At 40.5% G+C, this 13,407-nt stretch overlaps 1 protein-coding gene across 1 annotated transcript; it reads right to left on the bottom strand.

The window, feature by feature from the left end:
- Positions 1 to 232: 232 nt before the first annotated feature.
- Positions 233 to 8,866, bottom strand: DTD2 (D-aminoacyl-tRNA deacylase 2). Its single transcript, XM_086613939.1, has 3 exons — positions 8,753 to 8,866; positions 2,596 to 2,665; positions 233 to 558 (listed from the first exon to the last, which is right to left on the bottom strand). The coding sequence occupies exons 1-3, from the start codon at positions 8,858 to 8,860 to the stop codon at positions 233 to 235; spliced, it is 504 nt and encodes a 167-aa protein (XP_086470065.1). The 5' UTR covers positions 8,861 to 8,866.
- Between the last annotated feature and the right edge of the window lie 4,541 nt (positions 8,867 to 13,407).

The raw sequence follows: 13,407 nt of genomic DNA on the forward strand, positions 1-13,407 counted from the left end.
AATATGGACATAAAACACACACTCATTATCACAAAGCACTCTCAGGCATTCTTCTATTTAATGAGGTTGGCAACAACAGTACAAATGAGTGAAAGTCTTTCTTACACCCTATCTCCCAAACCATTTAAGTACATTAATGCTCAGAAATAGGATGGGGGGGGGGGGGCGGGGGAGGAAACCAAGAACCAAACAGTTGCAAGCCAGTACTGTACGCAGGATATAATTGATTTTTTCAAAACTCAATCAGATGAGTGTAAGGTCCGTTTGTATCCAGTTTTAACACCTGCCTGTTTCCGTATGTGCCGTGCTTGACGAGAACACCTGCTTCCCTGCATTTAGCATTGGCAGCCAGTTCTTTTTCACACAAAGTCACAAACCGAGAATAAAGTTCCAGCCCTTTTTCTTTTTCAATGTTTGCATGGTACTGCATCTTTCTTCCCTTCGGTTTACCACCTAGGGTAGCTTGTGGTATGATTAGCACATTGCCTGGTAAATCAAGAACAGAAACGTGCTCACCGCTTTCATTTTCACTTAATTTAACATTCAACAGCATATGGACTGCAAATAAAAATAAAATAAGAATTAGTGCAACTAAAGTAAATTAAACAGGACCTAATATAACATCATAAACAAGCAACTAACTATTCAAGTAAAAGAAACTGCTTATAATGAAATGAAACATGGACAATCAATAAATACTATTAACCAACTAAGATGTCTGAGTATTGTGAAAAATGGGAAGGATATTTATATTAATATAATGTGTCTAAAGAGTTATCTTGGGAAGGAAGGGGTTGGCTGTCTGAAATCCTAAAGCTGATTCTAGTTGGGCACCCCCAAAGGAACCAGGATCCAATTAGTGACCATAATTGCCTGATACTCAAACAGGCAACATTTGCACAAGACGGCACAGTGTAGGAGATGACGCCATTTTCAGTGCACTTTGGAGAAGTTTCTGCCCTGACTGTCTTTTCATTCTGATTGCAGCAGTTTGCAGCAGGACCCATAACTGATCTGGGCTGAAGCCTCAGGCTCAGCAGTTTGATCTCAAGTGGAGTGAGTGCCCTTCAGCGCTCCCCTTCAAGATGTGCAGGTGCCAGCTTGTCTTTTGAGAGAGGAAATGGGCAGGAAGGTCAGAGATGCAATCTGGCCCTTAAGCCAGACTATCTAAACTTGCAAATAAAATCAACGCATTTACTAACATCATATTTTCCAAATGTTTCTATAACAGATCAAATCATTCCTCCAAAACTGCCTGCGACTCTGTAAAAGCTGTGAGGATACTAGTCATGTCTCCAAATCTCTAAAAGTTTAATCTTGTTCGAAGCAAAAAAAGCTGAGTTGTGATTCAGGAACCAGAACCACTCATTTAAACAGTTTCAAAATATATTTAGGAAAAAATATTCTGTAAGACAGACACTTAAAAAGGATGGTCATAGACGAATCTCCTAACAGGAAACAGAATATTCTTTTTCTGGCTACTGTTTCAGCTGCCACACAGCTGAAAAGGTCATTACTCTCAAGTAACACTCTCATGAAACTCTCGCAAGCTTAAAGTCAATTTTCATATCATAGCTTTAAATACACTTAAAAATTTCAACTTGGTTTAACATCACAGAAGGCCTGTGCCCTCCAAAACCAAGAGAGAACCCCCCAGGAGCTGTTCTTGGCACTTTCAATAGCACCTGTGCTTGCACGCTGCCAGGTCTTTCTGCTGGTCCCAGCAAGTAGCTTGAAACAGATGATTGTCACATAACCTTTTGCAAAACCACTAATATCAGCCAGCCACAGAAAAGAAAAGGGGCACTTTTATCTGGAATATCTGGTATCACGGAATTTTCCAGGTGATCCAGTGCTACCGAGAGAGGAAAAGAGGGAGAAGAAATGAAATAGAAGGAAAAAAAGAAAACAAAACCAAAACAAAAAACCTCAATCCAAAACAACAGTGGGTAAAGACAGAAATCACTGTCATTTAACCTTATCCGCTGCATCTTCTCTGCTTTGATGTAAATGTTAAAGTGCACGTGGAGAAGAGGGAAAGAACTGCAGATACTGCTGTTATCTCTTCTGAAGCAGAAAACTGAACCTGAAATGCTAACACTATATATGGTATCTCTGAAATGAGATGGGAAGGACGCCGTTTAGTCATCCGCCCAACTCCCTCTACTGGCTATAATTTTAAATATCCTGCACATACAGTGAAATCAATGTTAAAATACTTCGCAAACCAACCCATGAATTACTTGAAAACAGTTTTCTCTAAATTCTGTTGTCCTGGACTGAACCTGTTGTCTGATACAAGTAATATGTCAAACAGCAGGTGCAGTGCTTTCTCTGTTTGCTGGAATGTTATCACCATGGGAATCGATTTCTAACAGGTTGACCATGGGCAGATGGACAGAGTCAGAGGTATGGACAACTCTCAAAAGAAACAAGACTGACCAAGCTGTTCTTTCAGCCAGGTGATTGATTCAGAATGATACTATCTGATGGCTCTTTGACAACTTCTTGTCCAAATGGTTGCTGCCTTCTCTGCATCTACTGCTTTTCTTCTTTTATCAAACAATTGAAGAATTTATAAGGATTGTATCATACCAATTTTTGGAACAAGATCCTCATCAGCACCTTTGAAGAAGCATATGTAGATAACAAGCCCTCTCTGGATCTACGAAAAATTACAGAAAACTATGTCAATGTTTCACATCGTCCACCATGCACATTTATCATTAAAATTGGAATCAAAAATGACAAAACTACACAACAAAAAAGCTTCTGAGAGTAATTTTAGTTATTTAGTATAGCTTCAGACATCAAGTTTACACATCACACTGTGGAAGTTGATGAGATATATACTGATTATCTATACACAATGCTTCTGCATACATTTAAGCCAATTTATTAGCTCCATGTGAAGCCAAATTTAGTCAGAATGTACAATCTACAGTATTAACATAGACAAAGTGACACGACGAATTAGTGTATTTAAATCCAGCATAGGAAATAATTCAAGCTTTTTTCCTATCAACATACAGATAAAATAATTTTCAGTGTGAATCATGAATTTATTTCCAATTATGAAACATGGCAAACACCACAGGACTTGTCAGTGAACTGAATTATATTTTGAAGTTAAAAGTAATCTAGTACAGGACAATTCTGAAAAAACACAGAGTCTGTTAATTAAAGATTTAAACATGATGACCAATGTAAATATGATGACCAACAACTATGAAGTTGTTCAGAATATTATAAAGTTGTTCAAAATATTATTTATCAGTTTGGGTGAAATCTTTTTAGTGAAATGGGACCTTTCCCCTGATTTGTGTAAAGGATATGCCACTTATTTAGCATTCAGAGAGACTACTTGTAAGAATTGTCTATTTGAGGAAAGAATTAGGTCTGTACTGAGGAGAAAGCACAAGGAAATTCTTGTGTAACTTTACTACTCTCTTGGTTAGTTCCCAAGGAATGCGTGTGCAACAACCTGTGCTTTATTAAGACAAACTGGCAGGCTCTGCAGCCAACAGCAATTATGTCTCATGCACAGGTATACCTGAAGGGCTTAACTTCAGGAAAAAAAAAAAAGCAGGCACACAATATCCACAGGCATACAGTATAGAAAAAAGCCTCGCCACTGCTTTGTCAAGAATAAGTATCCTTATATTTTTGTTAGAAAAAAAATAAATGTCAGCTTCTGAAATACCACCAAAGAGATGCTAACTACATTAGGGCAGGAAGGAGTCATTAACATTGACGTTATCAAAGCAAAAGGATAAGAAATGTGAATAGTTTCTTAAAAATGCCTTTTTAAAATTTCTCCTCTCTTTTCTTCATTTTTACTTTTCCCTTTTCTTTAAAAGAAAGGTTTTGGTGAAGAAAATTTAGCAACACGCATGAGATTTTATCCCTTTGTTATTGCAGACATTAAAGAAAATGCTCAAGGCAATGACTGAGAAGAGCTATGCCTTCTCAACTATTTTTCTAGTGGCTAACTTCTGGAAAAGGAGAATGCTCTTTGTAGCCAAAATGTCACATGCTGAGAACTTTCAAAAGCTTTAAATGGCTCCTTTCAAAACTCATTTTGACCACTGCAGAATGTTATACAGGTTCCCAAATAACTGCCATATTTCATAAACACTGTAAGAAATTTCATGGCCTGAACCTCAAATGACATTTCAAACCATCTGTTCGAATATGGGAGAGAAATCCAGGCTGCCAAAAGTTAGATATCCTTACATGTTTAGCTAAATGTTTGTTCCAGAAACAGACCAGCATCAGGATATTAATGCACACATACCTACTAATAAAAATGTTTGGGATGAAATAGGCCAAATGCATTTACATTGTATATAGCTGACCACTGCATCAGAAATAAGTGACTCTGTGAATATAGCACACATGACAGAAAATCATTCTAATTCTGAGACTTGTGACTGTTTTTTGCACAGTCTCACATACAGAAGTAACAATATTCTGCAAGCAGCTCATTTAAAAGGACAAAAAGGTAAATAAAGTGACATCTGCAAGTCCTATAGGTCAGACAGACAAAGATTAAGTAAAAACATTCATTATTTTTCCAGCTCTCTCATGCTTTTGATGCCTATTTTTGAATACACTTTTTGTCACAAGATGAGACATACATATTGAGGGAAAGTAGAGGGACAGGAGGCTAAATAAAAAAAAAATAATTCAGAGATAAGTTAAAGCTGCTAGAGGATGCTTCTATTTATATTGCATGTTTATGATCTTCTGGAACACTTTTCAACCATGTTATAATTGAAAACTATTCGACTACTTGTAAGTTTAAACTTAAGAGTTTCAGCTATGACTGAAAAGTGTGGTTGAACACTATTTTCAACACCTGTGCAACAATGTTTCAGCCTCTTGTTATGTCTGACTTTTTCGTTCTTTACTGTTCTCAATTGAACAGAATTTGTAAAATTGAACGCAATTTCAAGACCTAACTTAACAATAAGACATGTCAGCCCTCTGACCTCATATCAGGGATTCAGGTGTCCCAAGACTTGTGCTTGTTTGCCAGTGAAAGGAATAGGAACGTGCGAACATTTTGAACCAAAGCAAAAACATTGCCATTGCTGAACGTAACCTATCGAAGCCTGGCTGACTGCACTTCAGAGCTGTATTTATTGCAGGAAAAAATAAAGCAGAATAACACAAACAAGAAGGTCACAAACTCAACACGCTGGTGTGCAAACGGCCCCTGCAAGGAACTTACGTAGTGACAGGCCGGCGCTTGGGCAGGGAAACTGTGCTGCTCATGTGGATCTACTGTTGTCAGTAAAACGCCTACATAAATAAACCAGCAAAGCACATTACTTTGCAACACTGGCATTTACTGTCCAGCTGGCCTAAGTAACCGTCAGAGTCAGACCAGGCAACCTGCATCCCGCAGGGCTGAAGTACCCAGCCCCTAAGGCCACACAGCCAGCCCTAGCAATGCTACCTCCAAGCACCGTCTTTTAGCTCTTTCGCAGGAAAAACAAACAACTAACTCCTTCCTCACTCTCTTTACTAAATACCTGCATTGGGATTTTGCAGGATTTAATTGGCAAAATCCAAATACATTCTGCAAAATGTAATCTCAATTCTTTTTTTTTTTTTTTTTTTTTTAATAAAAATGTGATGCAACTGATAATGAACACTCAGACACCTTGTAATCCTTAGGAAGCCAGTTTGTGAAACTATATACATTTTTTTTTTACATTTCCGTTTCAAGTTCAGATTTGCTACTCTGTGAGTAGATTTCTTCATATTTCTTACATTCGGCTGCAGCAAAGACAGATTACATCATCTACGACAGGTCACAGAGCAAGTCCGTGCCTGGTACTTTGCACCTCCCTGCTATCTTAACCAGAAAACAAACCAAGGGAAAGAAGATAAGGGAAAGACAGGTTTCATTGCATAAAGTGTAGGCACTTATACGTATTTTTAGTTGAATATTAATTTTAAGTTTCTTTTCTCACATAGTCATGAAATACAAAAAATGTCACCTTATTTCCCCCCGTCTTTAAAAATAGAATTATTTTTTTTACTCCTAACTATTTTGCTGTATACATAAACCCTTTATGGATGCTATTTAACCAACCTTTTTCCATCAACAAGACATCCCATCCCCAGTAATCCTCAACAGGCCAGAAAAACTCAATCATGAAAACCCAATGAAGGCTGTGATTCATGTATAGATACAAAGTACACTCCTAACCTTTTTCCAGATAAAGAACATCCGCTCTAAAGTTCCTAAGGTACCTACAGGGGTCTCTTAAAGCTCAGAAGCTATTCAAAGACACCTACATAATGCGCTATTTATAGTACACTAGAAATTTCTCAAGGTGAGGACCTACTTTTAAGTTGTTACAGATCATCAGGAACACACTGGTTTATGTAAATAATAGTTTATGAGGTCTGTATTTTTTATTTTTGCATTAACACACATATATAGGGAGTAACATTACCCTACCAGAAAATGTCAGCAGCAAAAATTCCTTCCAATGACCTCTAAAGTAGTCATACTAAAGAAACTATGAACTTCCCATATTTTTTTTGCTGCATGGTGACTAGTTCTTGTTATAACAGATTTCTCCTAAAAAGACCCAGATATCCAGGAAATATTCCTAAGTGCCCATGACAAATATTAGTAAGGTTCATGTCCGAAAAAATACCTGCTGCGGAGACTGCCCAAATCTCTTGCAGATTCCTTTAGTGCAACCTATTACTTTCCCGATGATTTTGGTTAAGCCATTTAAAACTTCAAATAAGAAATATAAATAGCGTAACCTGCTTGTAATAGAGTCTAAATAGAGTCATGGCAACTCTAAACCATAAACCTTTTTGGATAGGTTAAAAGACAGCCAGTAAAATGACACTTAGGCTTTCATTTACTAGATCTACAATTACTTCTGAGATTCGCAAGCTAGAAATAGGATATTTCACCTAAGTTAATTTATCCTGTGCTGACTAAGTTTCACTATAATTAACCTTACACTGAGAGGCTAATGATGCAATACACAGATGCACTTCAGCCAAACACAGTGTCTGTGAGATCACACGTATTTCCTTTGAGCAAAATGTTCTGGTTTCCCAGACCACGCTGCAGAAACTAGGTCTTGCAGATCCATCTGCCTCTTCTGATCAAGGAGAGAAATGTTTTAAGAGCAATGTGAAAGTCAAACACTGGAAACACCTAGGGGCAGACTTTTCTGGTTTTTTAAAACTCTCTTCAGATTTGTTGAATCAACTCATAAACCCTTTAAACACACTAGAATTTTTACTTTTAAAAAGTTATGTATCTATATTTAGCCCCTCCTGGTGTAGCAGTCTTTAAGAAGTACAACAGACAAAAAACCCCAAGGCCTAAATAGTTGACACGTGCACAGAGGAGTTATTCTAGTGTAGGTAATCCATAAACAGTGACAACTACAGCGGGACAGGGCACCCCAACGGGCAGCCTTCATGCTTCAGTAAACCGCCCTGGGCTGTATGCACAGCACATAGCCCAAAGAATCTGGAGACCTACCTATCTCTCCCAACAGAAGACTATGGGAGGAAAAGGGGGAAATGACAACGTTTCCCTCAAGTTGTGTGGTGGTCTACATCCTAAATTTCATTTTTCGTTAGCGGTCTGGAAAAAAAAGCAAACAGAACTACTGCTGTCATAGTCCCATGGCTCTACCTGGCCTTTCTTCGTCAGCTGTGCACTACCACACAAAGTACACAGCTGTGCCCATCAGCCAAGTCTGTACCACCTCTGTGAAAGCATATTTAAGAAAGGGCAGGTGATGCCAAGGAGGGAGGGGAAGGGTGTGTTCTCTGTTGGAATGGCAGCCTGTGATGGATCCATGCTGAAGCACAGAAATAGCAACAGTAGCAGCGGGGGGAAGCTGCGGTGCACTGTCCCCAGCCCCCTGCGCTGCTTGTTGCCTGGCTGAAGGGACGGAGCGTAACCTTTTGTGACACTAAGGGGGAAGAAGAGGGTCCTGGAGTGAAAGCTGGGAATGAGTCAGGAGAAGTGTCTGAAACACAGCTTAGCCTGGAAAAGGAGGAGGGGTGTTTTCCTCAAATGTCTAAATATTTGGGATGTTTTGGATTTGTTTGTGGGTTTTTTTGTTTTTTTTTTTTCCCAATACCCAAATCGCTAATTAAATGTTTATGTTAAGTGGCAACAAATTAACTTAAATTCCGCAAGTGAAGTCTGTTTTGCCTGTGACGGTAACTGGTGTTTTCCCTGACTTCACTCTCGCTCAGTCGTTTTCTTACTCCTTTTCTGCATCCTTCCCCTTCCTGCCCGTGCGGCGAGAAGCGGCCGGGTGGGTGCCCGGCTGCCGGCAGGCGCAGCCCGCCGCCCGGAGCTGCTTCCAGCGCAGCCCGCCCTCTGGAGGGCGAACCGAAGCCGAGGCCCACCACGGGCTCTGAAGTCCAGTACAGACAAAAAGTCACACTGGGATCTCCTGGAGCTCCACGAGCGCGACCACAGCGACTTCTGAGCTGACCGCGCGCAGGGAACAGGCGGCAGTTTCGCTCCTGGTGTTACCGCCGGGAGCGCCCTCCGTCACGGCGGGCGGGCCGCGGCCTCACCGACCGGGCTCTCCCTCTCTCCTCCTCCGCCGGCGCTCGCGCGCAGGAGGCAGAAGCGTTTTCCCGCCCCCCGCCCGGAACGGTGCCGAGCCGCCGCTTCCCGCCCCGCCAGGGAAGACGGGCCGGTTCCGAGGGGGAGGCGGCCCGCGGCAGACGTTACCTCCACCCACTCGGCCTCGGCGCCGCGCTCGGGCGGCTTCACCTGCAGCCGGGCGGACGCGCACTGCTGCAGCAGGGCCCGAGCGAGCGCCGACCGCTCCGCCGCCATGACGGGCCCCGCACGGCGAGAGGGCGGGGGCGGGCGGGCGCGGTGCTCGGGCCGCTCGCTGACGCCGGGGAACGCCTTTCCGGCACCGCAGGCTGCCCCGACGAAGCCGGGTGCGCCGGCCCCAGGAGCCCGCGGGTCGCGGGCTGCTATCGCAGGCGGCTGGAAGCGGCGGAGGGGGGGCAGGAGGGGTAGGAGACGGGGCGCCGGCGTGCTTGGCGTACGAATAGCAATCCGTGTAGTTTCTGCATGGGAATGAACGACGATTATTAATCCGAATAGGGTTTGTCACTGAAAAAAGTAATGTTTGCCTCAGGTGACTGAGGTGAACCTGTCCAGTTGAACCATTTCTCTTAGACCATACTGCTTTGAGGCAGAGGGAAAAGAGAATAACGCAGTTAAAAGGGATCTGGATAGCTAGCGATCAAAATCACGATCTGAAAAAAAAAAAAAAAGCACTTAGTTCGGCAATGAGCTTCCATATCTAATTGGAAAAATTAAAGTATTGCAACTGCTTCTCTTCTTATCTTTCACAGTTTTGGCTGCATACCCTAATATTCATCGAACAGCTCCTAAATTAGAAGAGTTGTGCCTTCTCGTCTGTGAATTCTGACATACAAGTTTTGGATTAACATTGGCAGCAGAGTCAGGATAGAGTGATGCAGAATTCAGTCACTCTCCGAATTCACTTTAAGACCAAAGATTTTATTTTTACAACCGTGGTTTTATTTGGTTGTTGGTTTCGGGTTTTTTTTTGTTTAAAAAAAAAAAAAAAAGATTTAATACATAGTGGCATGGGTAAGAAGCCAGGTTTTATTGCCTGTCCTCAATCGTAGAGTAAGACTACAGAAGTTAAGGGGCAATATGCACTCATTAATAGCCAGTGTTACACATAGGGATACATTCAGCTTCTATCTGTTATTTTAAAATAACATTCTCTTGCACGAGTGTTCAGTGAGGTTGCTCTTCCCAAAGCAAACCTTCGTGAAAGAAGAGGAAATTGCACTAGGTGGTTAGTGCATAAACTAGCTCATTTTTGCTAGCTGTAGGGTATTGTTACGTATGAACTGTTTTTATTTAAACTCAGCTAATTTTATTTAAAATACCTTCTGTTCATTTACTCTAAAGCTGTATCCCCAGACTCATTAAGAAGAGTTTAATGAGGTAGAAATCCATTTAAAGTGAGAGTTTTCCCATATATCTATTTGTGATATAAATTGATTATTAAGGAAAATGGATTATACTACAGTCTGAGCAAATCATGTAAGGAGATTATAAAGGGATATTAATATTCAAGGATATTGATTGCTCTTGGTTGCACTACCATTATTTACGCTGGGATTTGATGGAGAACATTCACTCTTGTGCAAGTTTCAACACAAATGCCTGTGAAGCAGTGTATAGAAAAATTAGTATGACATCATTGTTTATTTATGGATTCTTGGTGTAATTATGTCATATTTTCCTTGAGAAGCCAAATTATTTTTTTTTTGTAATGCATCTTGCATTTCTTGAATCTTATTGGGCCATAATTATGTTAATGGCCTCTCTTTGTATGCCAATGAACAATAGTAAATTTGTTGCTTAAATTTCAGATAAGAGTTTGGATTTGATTGTGGGTTTTGTATAGAAATGAACCTCCTGACATCTAAAGAATATATCTATGCATAAAATACATTGATATTTTTATCAGTTATTATATAAAGACATTCTGCTGCACGTTTTGGATTTGACAGCTGTCCCAGAATATATCTTGTATCCTCTCTGCTTGTTGTCCCTGGAGCAGAGAGTGGGTGTTTTAAGAGTCATATCCAGAAGACATTTCTGGTTATTTTCACATCAGTTCTCTTTCAGAGGGGCAGATGGCAGTATGAACCATTTCTCTCAAATTTCAGTGGACGTGTGGTTTTCCATACCCTTTGTGTGAATGGTCATGCATATTTCATGTACGTTTAATGGAATGAATCCTTTTGTGAAGAGGAGGGTGGGTGCTGGGAGTTCTGCCCTTGCGGGTACTTGGCTTTCTCCTGTTTATCAGAGGATGAAATGCTAGGATCTTTCAGTACCAAAATGATCTCCAGTGGTCTTGAATTCTTCCCTAGGGATGATTTTTTTGTTAGTAATAAGTTCGGTGTTGCATACCATTTGTCAGGGGCAGTAGTTGACTGGAACTTTGAAGGGACAAGATGCATCTTAGCTGTTATTCCTCTGCTTGTGGTGTCTGCAACAATGATCAAAGGTCTTTCAAGCAGCTATCACATCAACAGAGTGCCCCTAGGTAGTGTCATCTGTTTTGAAGAGAAACTATACAAAGCTTCCATGGCACTTAGATAGCAAAGATACAAAACAGGTTGCTAGTAAGAGTTATATCTTGGTAGAACTACCTCTTTGAGGGACAGGCATAGCTGAAAGGCTGCAGAGCATCAAGGGAAGAATTAGATTTAAACATTTTATTTTCTCCATTGTCCAGTGTTGAGCTCTCACACACATACAGGGATTTTTTTTTAAAAAAGGAAAGATGACAAGTAGCAAGGGCACATATAAGGAAAGCGTACTTAGTTAAATCACTGAGAAACATTTAATAAAGAATCACAGGTGGATGCTGCTACTGTTATGAAGGGGAGACAGAACTGATGGACTCTGCTGTGCTAGCTAGTAGAGGTTGCTGTTAGAAAACTCTTTCATCATCAGAGGTGGCCTGGAAAGTGGAATTTGCCACAATGAATTGCAAATTTTCATCACAAGATAAAGAAAATTCTATAAAATACTTTGTAAACTGGGATTAATATTTAATTAAAGTACATTTTTTAATTTGGCCATGCTGAAACAAGAGATCAATCCCTCACAGAAAGAAAAAAAGATACTGCATATCTTTAGTCTATGCTAAAACTGCCACAAGACAGCTCAGATGGTGTTTTGTTTTTGAAGTGATGTTTACGATCTTGCATCCTGAACTGAGTTGGATGATGATCCCTTTTTCTTCTCTTTTGCTCCCAGTTTACTTAACTTTGCTTCTGCTTTTGAGCTACTTAGCATACTCATGCTATTTGTGATGAGCTATCTGGCTCTTTATATTTTGTTGTTGTTGTTGTTTATTTGTTTTGTTGGTGTTTGTTTTTTTTTTTTTTTTTTATTATTTATTTTTGGTAGCCTGTTTCTCAGTCTGGTTCAAGACCCAGTTAAGCTTTTTTCTTTCTACAGCTTCAGAATTGCTGGCTGAAATGCTGGTTAGCTGGAAGAGAGAAGATACCACTGAACAGTGATGTTAGAGTAGTGAGGATTAGGTGACGGTGTTAGAATCATTTCGTTGTCCAAGTAGCAGACACACTATGATGACTGTATTTAGTACCGACTTCTCTGTTATTCAAAGTGCTGTCCAGACATTAAAGTCAGGAGTGTGTCTGCTTCTGCATCCCAACCATCCTCCTCCTTCCTCCAGAGGTATTTAAATACGGAAAGTGGAAAGAGGACATGAAGAATTTCCTAAGTACAAGTCAAGCAGCAGAAATGAGATGGAATAGCAGCCCTGTCACTCAAAGACCACAAGTATTGCACAACACCTGTGTAAAGCTACCAGAAATAGCTCTTCCAGAGAGGACATGGGGTGAAGACTATCCTCAGCTTTGCCTTCCAAACAGACCCCAGATCTGGTTAGCCTTCAAAAGAAGCACTGCAGGCTTCTGGAGGAAGGTGACTGAGAGGAAGAGGTGGCACTGTGATTTTTATCTTCCTGGTTTGCATCGAAGCTCTGAGAAAGGCTGTGATGTCTTCAGCCCCAGTTTTGTAGCTTCAGACTTGGTACACCTTTTTAGCTCTTCCAGCAGAACCAATGTACTGTCCCCACAAACATCAGAAGTATTTCCAGTGAAGGCTGGTACTCCTGTTGTGGAAGAGCAGTCCTGTGATTTCAGCAGTTGATTTTATGCGTGTTTAAGGTATTCTGCAAAAATTAAATACATTATTATAAATAGATTAGTGTTTTGTTTAGTCCTTCATACAATCACAAAACAGATACTGAAATGTGTTAAATTAGAGTAAAAATTAGAGTAATCAAAAGTTAATTAAATTTCTGAACAAAATAACAGATTCAGTGTGAAGGCTGTGTCAGGTACAATTACAGCTTTTCTGAGTAAGAAGCAGAAATTTGGCTATATTGGAAAAAAATTTAGCCAGATAAAGACAAGTGATCTGCTTGCTTACCGTGATTGCCTAATCACTATGAGATCACTATTAATCACTATTTCTTTCTCTACAGGTGTCAGGCATGTTCATTTGCCTGTGACATTTAACTGCTGTGGTTTTTGCCTGCCTGGGTGTCTCCCACTCCAAACCTTTGCACGATTGACAAACATTAATGTTAAAAGGACTTCTGTGTCCTGCTCCAAGGAAATCAACAGAGCAGTGGGAGTAGCCTACCTGCAGTATGTACCATAGGGTCTTGCTGTAACACCTCATACCGGTTGGATGCAACACAGTTTTTTTCATAGAACGGAGCTAATCTAATGAGCTACAGTCCTGAACCTTTCTTGTGTAGAGGCAACCTTGAGTTT

The sequence above is a fragment of the Tauraco erythrolophus genome, chromosome 6, assembly GCF_009769465.1.
Source record: "Tauraco erythrolophus isolate bTauEry1 chromosome 6, bTauEry1.pri, whole genome shotgun sequence".
NCBI classification, from domain to species: Eukaryota; Metazoa; Chordata; class Aves; order Musophagiformes; family Musophagidae; genus Tauraco; species Tauraco erythrolophus.

Coding starts and splice junctions, on each gene's coding strand:
- DTD2 (XM_086613939.1), bottom strand. CDS start 8,860: ATGGCGGCGGAGCGGTCGGCGCTCGCTCGGGCCCTGCTGCAGCAGTGC. Junction 2,666..8,752: donor CCGAGGCCGAGTGGGTGGAG/GTAACGTCTGCC, acceptor AATTTTTCGTAG/ATCCAGAGAGGGCTTGTTAT. Junction 559..2,595: donor GGATCTTGTTCCAAAAATTG/GTATGATACAAT, acceptor TTTTATTTGCAG/TCCATATGCTGTTGAATGTT.